Below are 9995 nucleotides of genomic sequence, written 5' to 3'. Positions count from 1 at the left end.
TTTATTTGAAAGCAATAATTCTATTATATCGTAAGTGGCAAGTGCTAACATATAAGAATGGCACAATAAATGTGGGTACAATGTCCTCTTAATTTTATTATTATTTATCTTACTACTTTAATTTCACAATCATAATCAAAAACTAATCTATAGATCAACTTAATAACAATAAAAATATAAGTTTGATAACTATAGTTAATGTACATAAAATATTTATAAGCTCAAATAAAAAAAATGTCATTAAGTTGTATATTATATATAAACAATCGTGTAACCTTGTAATACAAATATTTATAAAATTTTTATACAGAAGTTTTCTTTAATACCTAACATATTTATTTTCAAATATTTTACCATTGGTGAACAAGTAAACAATTAGTAAACAAGTTAAATACAAAGGTACTTAAAATTATAATAGTATATTTCAAGCAAGTCAATATGAATATTTATTGTCAATGATATATAGTAAATATATATTTAACTTTTTTTTAAATTATCCATGAAAAATGTCATTAAACAAAAATACTTATTGAAGGTTGTGATTTATAAAAAATTGAATAAGGTTGTGACAAACCTCCATTAATAACAATTATCTAAAATATCTAGAAAAATAATAGTAATTTTATACTGAAAATTTTTAAAATTAGGCTTGTGATTTACTGGCACAAATATGATACTATAGTAGTTACCAACATCTTTAAATAATTGAAATTGAAATAGTGTTTCAATGATTTTTATAGATTCTCATTCTTTTATATCACCAAATGCTTGGTGTTTGTCAAACAATGAACATCAAATATGTCTGTATAGAACAAACCAATCAATAATAATTGGTTTGAATTTGAAACCTGATAAATTTGTATTCTTGTGTCTCTTCAGATGCTAATTTTTTTTATGATTTTTATAATTTGTAACAGATATAACACGATTTAATTTACCGACCCTTATTGTAAATACAAAACTACATCTCCTTTCTCTTTCTCTAATTTTAAATCAAACATTTAAAAACTAGGTATTATAACTACGAACAACGTGAGTAAAATTGGAATAGGTAGTTTTTTTGAATTATTATTATTGTACGACAGTAGTGTCGTTATGCCTTATAGACCTGGGGCGGAAATAAAAACTTTCGAATTGCCTGGTAGCCCACCGGCTCAATCCAGGCCTGTTTGCTAATGTAGTTGATTAATTCGGACTAATTGGGGCTCTAGGTTATCCGTTTTAATGAAATTTAGATTAAACAAAATAACCAATTATAGATTTAACTTAAATCATTTAAGATATGTATTATAATTTATAAGGTGGTATAAAATACATACAATATAGTATTAGGGGAATAAAGGAAAATGTTAATGACAATATTTAAATAGTATTTAATCGCGATAATAACATGTAGAAAATTCGTAGAACTTGTTATAACTTGTATTTTAGAATAAAATAAACATGATAACTACCTTAATTAGCTACCCAGATAAAGGGAAGTCCGAATTAATGAGGTTCTACTGTATCACATTGTTTACAATCATACATTTCAAGTTATTTTTGCAAAAGTTTCTAATCGTAAAATATTTGTAATGATCATTTGATACCTAAAATTCCAATGCTAGCATTTTTAATCAGTACTATAGGTACTTTTGACATAAGCACACTTAATGTAAAACACGATACTGCAGTTGGATATTATATTAAGATGTTACAGTTGTCTTTCAGACCAATTAGCATTATAAAAAATTGGCACTATCACATTGTAAATTGTGCGCACACTAAACGAGTAATAAAATTACAATAGATCATGGTGAGTAATACACTTTACCAATGACAAATAATTCAACTTCAAAAAAAATAGTTGTAGTCATAAATAGCTTATTTAGAATTAAAAAAAGGTGTCAACTTACCAACATTAGTGATTGGTAATGTATTATCATTGGCAGATAATGATAATATGAACATAAAGGGCACCATCCATAAACACACTGTGAAGTATGAAAAAACCTAAAAATGTAATTTTATATTATATACATAAATGTTAACCAGACAATAATAATATTTGATATGGTAAATAATGTATGTCGCGGTCAAATCCGAAGCTTGCTCGGAGTATAATTAACCCGTATTAGATAGGTACATACTCGACTTTATTACCTTTAAAAAATTATAATTAAAAAACTAAAAATCGTATTTAAGTTATAATTACACCATTGTATTCAGCGGAAATTTATCTTTAAGAATAAATTATGAAAATAATATTAATATTCTATATTTACGTTGTAAATTTTATTTTTATATTAAATATTATAATTATTTATAAAGACAAAAAATGTATTATACCTTTTGGTTAATTTTTAGTGGTAGATTCATATTTACGATTGTTCGAACGCGGTACGGCTTGCCGCCAAATAAGTTGCTCGGGACACTGCAAGTGTGGTGGATATATCATATTATAAAGTCCCAGCAAGCTCCGCTCTCCATTGTCCGTTGCCGACTATCCGTCGTGTCGACCTACAACTTTCAGAATGCGTTTTTGTCTTTTTCCAACGGTCGAATTAACGTTGCGCGTTAATTCGTCCGGTGCGTGTTAGCATAAAACCTCGTGTGATCCCGAGGTGTGAAGCTCGACATCGTGTCCACTTGCAAGTTGCAATCAACTTTGTATAAGTTATTTCACCAGCTCAAGTCTCCTGTTAACAACATTTCAACATCATCCCGGGCAACTTGCGGTTTCAACTCAAGATCAGGTCAGTGTTGTCACGGCAGGTTATATTGTTATACCGATTTATATCGTTCCCATTCGTGGTCGGTGACTAAATCAAAATCATTACTAAAAGTAAAGTAAAATTTTACTAAAAGAAACCTATAGTAATAACCCAGCAAACACACATAATCTATTATATGTATACTAAACGTCTATCAGTCTACGCAGACGTCTACAACTTCTACAGTCTATATACACACTTAAATGAGATGGTACAATACTGTATACTGTATAACATATTTTAACACAATGTCAGCTAGACGTTATGAAAAATACTTGGTGTAGATAATTTTAAATGTCTATTAGTAGATGATTTTTAGAAATTTTATAATAGTCTGTAGATAGAATCATGAACATCTATTATTGGTTAACAATTTGTAACTGTAAACCTAACCTACAAGTGATTTCTGAATAACAAAATTTTAACGGTTTAATGGAATATTTTATACACGGTTAAAGACAAAAAGTGGACCAATCAATCTGTCACTAAGTGAAATACCACGAAAATATAATATAATAGATAATAGGTATAATTATCTTTAATAATTGTGGATATAATAACAATAGCACGATATGATAACGTCGTAGCAGGCCATTATTTGCATTTTGCTCATTATTTTAGTGATTATGTTGCGCTTGCACGTACGTGTTATGTAAGTAAAGTTTACTATATACATAGGTATCATGAAGAGTGAAGACTATATAGATATTTCTAGTCTTCATGATAGGTATTTAACTTTTATCCACAGTGATTGTGGCTCGTCTGAAAAACCCTCGGAAAAACACTATGGGCTATGGCATAGTCGGCTTAGTCGTGAAAAAATAACCCAATCTGATCTGCGTTACCATTCGGCGTTCGTCATTTGACTGTTGTACCTGTACCTATATACACTAGCAGGCAGCAGTTATTATTATTTTATATTTATTTCATTGCGGATGGGATTTCAACAGTCAACATATTTTGTCATTGGTAAGTACGATAATTAGTTAAATTAAAATGCCTAAAAAAATCTTACAAATTAGTCAATGATTCCATAGGTTTCGCCCATATATTGAAAATAATTCCAACATTAGAAGTAGTAGTAACAGTAATAGTAACATAACCTATACTAATTTGACTAATACTAGTCAGGTCACCAGTAATTCTAATCCCAATAACTTCAAATTCAATAAACCAGTGTAATGAATATAATATTAACAATTAATATCAGTATTTAGATAAATCGATCACATCTTACAAACACTTCAAAAACTTAAATTTAAAATTAAAAACGTTGTCGGAAAAATTTGAAAGCTAGTACGTGATTTCCAATTAACAGAATAATTGACAAAATAAATGACAGTGATGTTAAGTTGAAGTTTGGAAAGTCAATGAGCAAAAAGTAGTATACTATATGGCTCAGAAGACCCAAAGCAATTAGTGTTAAAGGTATATTGTCAAATAAATACAATCCTATATGACATATTATCACAACCTGTAACAATGTATAATAATTTAATTAGTAAAATAAAGTAATTTTATTTATAATTTTAAGGTTATACACTATGTAAATTAATTGGAAAGTCAGTAACTGTAATTAGAAATATTATGCAGATATTGTAATGCAGTATTTTTCAATGTAATACATGACTAATAGCCTCTCTTTTACAATAGTCTAAAATAAAACTAAAAAAAAATCTCTTAAATTTTTTAAAAACCACTTAAAAGAATTTGAAAATAGACATTTTGTTGACTTTTGTATTTGCAATATAAATCAAAACACGATTTTGAAATCAGTTGAAGTTTGAATGAACAAAAAAACTTCTATTTAAAAAAATACAGCATAATATTATTGTAAAGTTGTGTGGTTTTTAATCTTTGATAACTAATTTGCTAATACAATAGATTATAAAGAACGCACAACTCGTTGATTTTTTTGTAAGATTTTTGTATGTATTTTTTTATTTGTTCAAAATGTTCACCATTAACTGCTATGCACAAAGCAATTTTAAAGGCCTGTGAACTTTGTAACGAATTCAGCTTGTCATTGAAAATATTTCACACATTTCTAATTAAAGTTTCATGATGTTCTTGCATAGATACTGATGGATACACAATATTTTTTAAGTAGATCCACAAAAAAAATTCATTGGGATCAAATTTGGAGATAAGGCTGGCAATTTATTGATACTTCTCTGCCAATCCATTTTTCCTGAAAATTATTATACCAATCTCTATATAATATAATAACTATATTTTATGAAATAGAAGTTTCTTTTGTTTATTGAATTTTTTTTTCTTCACATTATAAATAAATAACTCTACAAAATGGCTGTTTACAACATTTAAAAAAGTTTTAAGTGGTTTTTTTTATTCCAGTTTATTGTAATAGGGAGGCTATTAGTCATATATTACAATTGAAAAAAAATTGCATTACAATATCTGCATTATATTTCGAATTACAAATACTGATTTTCCAATTAATTTACATACTGTATAAGTGTATAAATAATATTATAATTATTACTTCGTAAGATCAACAAAGAAAAAAAAAATACTTAATTAGAATCAACTGGACAATTAAGATAAGTTAAAACTTGCCAGAATTGATAGAAAATAGAAATATATTACTGTATTAATTTAAAACAACTAAATAGTTCATCTTACATGAATTGTTTATTTTATAACTTTTTTTGTTAATGCAGTGTGTTCTTTAACAAATTTAGCCAAGTAATAAACTCCAGCACCTGGAATATAGAAAAAAACGAGTTGATGCAATAGATTATATTATTATGTTAACTCCTCGTAGATTTAAAAAATTAATACCATAGATAATTAAAATTTGCATTTAAAACACAGATTTCTATAATATGTAGTATAGGTCTTTGATTTAAGACATACTTAATGTCTGGATGAAGCACAGATTAAAATGTGTGTGATGGATATAATAACAATAACATTTTAATTTTAGTATCTATTTTATGAATTTTCAAAACAATAAATTTGATTTGAAATTATAATAGGAGATATGGTTAATGTAAAATTTGCCTTGTTTCACTGATGAAAAAATAAGCATCACTAAGGTCCAGTGTGCAATCACTATAGTACTATACGTCTATACACCACTTACATTAATACACTAGTACTCCTGTTGTACCAGATAAATATTTACATAATATAATATATATGCAGGGTTGCCTGAAAACGAACTTTAAATTTATTTATTGAATAGATTTATCAAACCATTAAATAGTTTTACAGACGCGTTTCAGTTCCATCAATGATATTAAGGTTTGTGTAAAAGTTTAAGCTTATCACAGAAACTGTGATAACTTCTTATGATCTAGATACTTAGAACATATATTTACATATATAACCTTAAATAGCAATTAGATTTTTCATTAGCTGAAAAAGATTCAAAATTTATATTAGCTATATAATCTGTGTACAGATAATGATGATTTCTTTCCTGAACAACCACTTGTAGAAGAATTACAGAAAATATAACTATTAACATACGCCCAAGAACACTACAATCTACATTCTACAATCTTGTAAAAAAGGATTTAAAAAACGAAAATTGTTGTGTACTTTGTAAATTTTGTTAATTTTAATAATTAGGAATATATTAATAAATGTTATAAAGAGAAATCTATTTGTTATTAAAGATTTTTTTAAGAATATTCATTTTTTTTTCGTGACATTTTTGACGTTTCAGTTGTCTCTTTAGTCTTTCTTCGTCTTTTTTTTTGTGCAAGGTAATCAGCAGATCATTTAGAGAAGTCTTAACCTTCTTTGTAACTTGTGGCTCATCTTGTAGAACATCTTTGGTTATTGTTTTTAGTCCAGAACTAGATGTTCCTAAAAAAGTAAAATGTTAAGTGTTGATAATAAAAATGGCAAGTAGTAAATAACACAATTTCAATTTATATTAAAATTATTATCGATAAAAATGGTTTGCTGTGATAAACAGCTAACAAATCTAATACTAGGGTTCTAATATTAGATTTTAATAGATTTTTATTAAGTTGTTGTACTAGAGGTTCAAAAATATTAAAAATAACTATCTTGGTACTATCCGTACCAAAAAATCTACCAAACTTTTAATAGTAAAATAAATAACTTTAATAGGTTAGGTTATAGAAGCTGATATACTGTCTTTATTTATAATTGTTTTTCATAATGTTTTGCCAAAATAATACTAACCTACACAAACAGATGGTTCAATAGAATCATCCAATGCTGTTATTTTACTAAACTCTTCATCAACGCTACTCAACTTGGGAGATGGTACAGTAGTATTTTTTTTTTTCTTCAATGATTTGTTTCTTTTTAAAACTGTTTTATATCTGTTTTCAATTTGAGTTTCTGTAAATGAACAACCTAATTCCTTTATTATATCTTGTCGAATTTTTGTCCACATCATCTTTTTGTTTCGGAATTTTTTCATAGGACCTATTTGTTTCGAATACTTATGGAAACAATTTAACATAAAAGATGTATTTTCATCTGTCCAAAATTTAGCATTTGTGGGACTTGTATTGTCAACTGTTAACAGAATATTAGTGTATTAAAATCACACATAAAAATCTGTTACTTAAGTATTAAAATGTAAAATTAAGAAAGTATAAATGTTAAAGTAAAAATTTTTGAATTTAAATAACAACATACAAAACTGTAGTGTAATTGTATCTTTGTTTAAATATAATTCTGAAGTATCTTAGTTGATTTGAAGGTATTAAAAAAGTAATCCAGACATGATTGAAATTAAATTTGTAACTAATTTCAATAACAATGTCCAAATAATACTAAAGCTATATTGTGAATGTTGACACCTAAGATAGGAATGTCATTTCACCATTTGTACTTCCCTTTTAACAGTATAAGTATAAATATCTAATCTACAGTTTGTTAATATTTTTCACTACAATCTACTTAGTGATAACTAGGGCTAGGATTTCTATGGATTTGCATGTTATTTTCCATAAGTCCAAATTTGTCAGATATGTTCGCTTTTTTGGCTTATTCTTGATTATAGTAAAAAATTTTTTTTTTCATATTTTGAACATAATGCATATAACTGCATGAATATAAATTTTTGGGGATCTTGTTTATTATAAATGGTATTTATTTAATGAACTTTTATAATTATTGGTTTGTTTGTCGAATTATCGTAAATATACTACCTATCTTAAGTAAAATGGACTTAATATAAGAAAGAATAAGGGATTCATAACATTTCTAAAAATGTGTAATATTATAAGCGGTGAATATAAAACGGAAGAAAAAGATGTTATATTACTTTAAATCCACAACAAATCACGTCTCATTTAAATATGCTACAACAACATTGTGTGATGTGGAAAGAAGTTTCAGCCAATATAAATCTTTAATTTAATCGTTGGTCATTCACATTTGAAAATTTAAAAAAAACATCATTTAATGATAGCCTGTAATAATATTAACTTATATTAAAAAAAATAATTGTTTTTGCATATTTTACAATTTTTTACACCATAGAAATACTAGCCCTAGTGATAACTTTGGACGAATAACCACTAAAAAAAACATATATAAATTATACATATTTAGTAACCTGACAATGAAACTGCATTTTGTGAAAGCAACTTTTCATTTTTTGTTTTACTCATAACATCACTTTCTGCGAGACCTATTAAGTATTATGTATACAAGCAAAAGCACATATTGGAATCAACATTTTTTAAGTTATTTATATTATTAAAACTATAATTCAATATTACCTTTGAATATTTATAAATTTAGCTCGGTGATATGTATGACTTGTAGTGTTGGAATACACATTAAAACATTCATTTCCAAAAACCTGCAGTATAAATAAAAATAGTATAGATAATCAAATTAAGAGTATGTCGCAACCGCAAGTGTTGTCTCCGCCTTACACACTCACAGATATAAATTTTCGTTCACCAATTTCAATAGTGTGCTTTTAGTTTTGATGTTATAGAGTGAATCGACCTATTATCTGTGTTGTCTCGTTGGTTTTTAACGATATTTTAATTTTGAGTTATGAGTAGGAAAAATATAAATATTTGAAAATGCTCATAATTCATTAAAAATTAAAATATTGTAAAAATCAAGAACAGAACACACATAATTGTCTTACTTAAAAGTTTGATAATAGGTTAATTCACTCTTATATCAAAACTAAAAGTACACTATTGAAACTTGTGAACGAAAATGTATTACTATGTTGTACGTGTGTAAGGCGGAGACAACACATGTGGTTGCGACGTCCTTTTAAAAACCAACTTTATTAGTAGGTACTCACATTTCAGTATTCGGAACGTTCAGACAGAAACAGATATTTTCAATTTTTAAACTTCTACGAGTAGTATGAGGAATTAAAGAAAAAATGACAATTATTATCTAAATGATAAAGATGATCGATTCTGTGATAACTTACCCTACTTTTGCTTGGAACAAATTGGCGGTTATATATGTTTTGCAATGGTTCAAATTACGAGTTATTTATTCATCCATGATGAAATATTATGTAATCACATTTTTTTTTTTTTATTCGATTTAATGAACGAATATAGGTAGTGCATCGTGCACTAGTGTCTGCCGTCTGGTAACCAGAAAACTGAAAATTAACTTTACCGGCTCAATTTCAGTGCAAACTTTTATTCTCAAATCGAAAACGCTATAAGCCTGAATACCATGTCAGCAGTTGTTTGAACTTTTAATTTGAATAGGTACAAAATTATAAATTATAATATGTTCACGAGTAAAATCATAGACCTTATTTTTCATTTCCTCTTACCAGTACATTTATTTTATGATGCATGCCATATGGCCCATATGGTGAAACTAGTTCGTAATACGTTAGGTGACAAATAAGTTATAATTAATAACAAAGGAGAAAAATTTGAATTGGAATACATAAAAAAAAATTGTATTTTAAAGAAAAAATAGTAGGTAATAGCTTTAAGGTTACTAAGTTAATTCAAAAGCATATATACTTCTATAGTTCCATAATGAAAAAATGAACTTGTGGCTTGCAACTCAAGTAGGTACCTATTAAGTAGTTGTGTGACTCGTGTGAGCGGGGCACTTACATTTTGTCCGACAGTTGATGAAGAATCTGATAAGTCTTCGGCTACTGCTGAATTTTGCTTAAAAATAAACAATACATTTGACATTTTAAATTGCCGTTCAACATTTTTAATCAAGCACTTCGTTCGAATACTTTTGATAAGTATGATTATTTTATAAATTAAT

General features: G+C 27.0%; 2 protein-coding genes across 3 annotated transcripts; both read right to left on the bottom strand.

The window, feature by feature from the left end:
* Positions 1-1790: 1790 nt before the first annotated feature.
* On the bottom strand, positions 1791-4829 carry LOC132924871 (uncharacterized). The gene is made up of 6 exons (XM_060989311.1): positions 4797-4829; positions 4026-4227; positions 3769-3910; positions 2329-2431; positions 1896-1992; positions 1791-1831 (listed from the first exon to the last, which is right to left on the bottom strand). Exons 1-6 carry the CDS (start codon positions 4827-4829, stop codon positions 1791-1793), a joined length of 618 nt encoding a protein of 205 aa, XP_060845294.1.
* Positions 4830-6054: 1225 nt separating this feature from the next.
* On the bottom strand, positions 6055-9128 carry LOC132926620 (uncharacterized). 2 transcript variants are annotated; one of them, XM_060990992.1, is made up of 5 exons: positions 9043-9128; positions 8495-8577; positions 8329-8403; positions 6939-7280; positions 6056-6593 (listed from the first exon to the last, which is right to left on the bottom strand). In XM_060990992.1, exons 3-5 carry the CDS (start codon positions 8381-8383, stop codon positions 6385-6387), a joined length of 606 nt encoding a protein of 201 aa, XP_060846975.1. In that variant the 5' UTR covers positions 8384-8403; positions 8495-8577; positions 9043-9128; the 3' UTR covers positions 6056-6384. The 2 variants fall into 2 exon arrangements, with proteins under 2 accessions (XP_060846976.1, XP_060846975.1); XM_060990993.1 differs by lacking the exon at positions 8329-8403 and having other exon boundaries at positions 6055-6593.
* Between the last annotated feature and the right edge of the window lie 867 nt (positions 9129-9995).

The sequence above is a fragment of the Rhopalosiphum padi genome, chromosome 3 (genome assembly GCF_020882245.1).
Source record: "Rhopalosiphum padi isolate XX-2018 chromosome 3, ASM2088224v1, whole genome shotgun sequence".
NCBI classification, from domain to species: Eukaryota; Metazoa; Arthropoda; class Insecta; order Hemiptera; family Aphididae; genus Rhopalosiphum; species Rhopalosiphum padi.
This window is presented reverse-complemented; position numbering and strand designations above follow the sequence as displayed.

Bases quoted from the DNA above. Each gene is read 5' to 3' on its own strand.
- LOC132924871 (XM_060989311.1), bottom strand. From the start codon at position 4,829: ATGCAAGAACATCATGAAACTTTAATTAGAAAT. The intron at 4,228-4,796 runs GTGTGAAATATT...ACATTGTTACAG, and splicing joins ATGAAACTTTAATTAGAAAT to GTTGTGATAATATGTCATAT. The intron at 1,993-2,328 runs GTATAATACATT...TTACATTTTTAG, and splicing joins CACTAAAAATTAACCAAAAG to GTTTTTTCATACTTCACAGT.
- LOC132926620 (XM_060990992.1), bottom strand. From the start codon at position 8,383: ATGAGTAAAACAAAAAATGAAAAGTTGCTTTCACAAAATGCAGTTTCA. The intron at 7,281-8,328 runs GTTACTAAATAT...TTCTGTTAACAG, and splicing joins AAATGCAGTTTCATTGTCAG to TTGACAATACAAGTCCCACA. The intron at 6,594-6,938 runs GTTAGTATTATT...TTACTTTTTTAG, and splicing joins TGAACCATCTGTTTGTGTAG to GAACATCTAGTTCTGGACTA.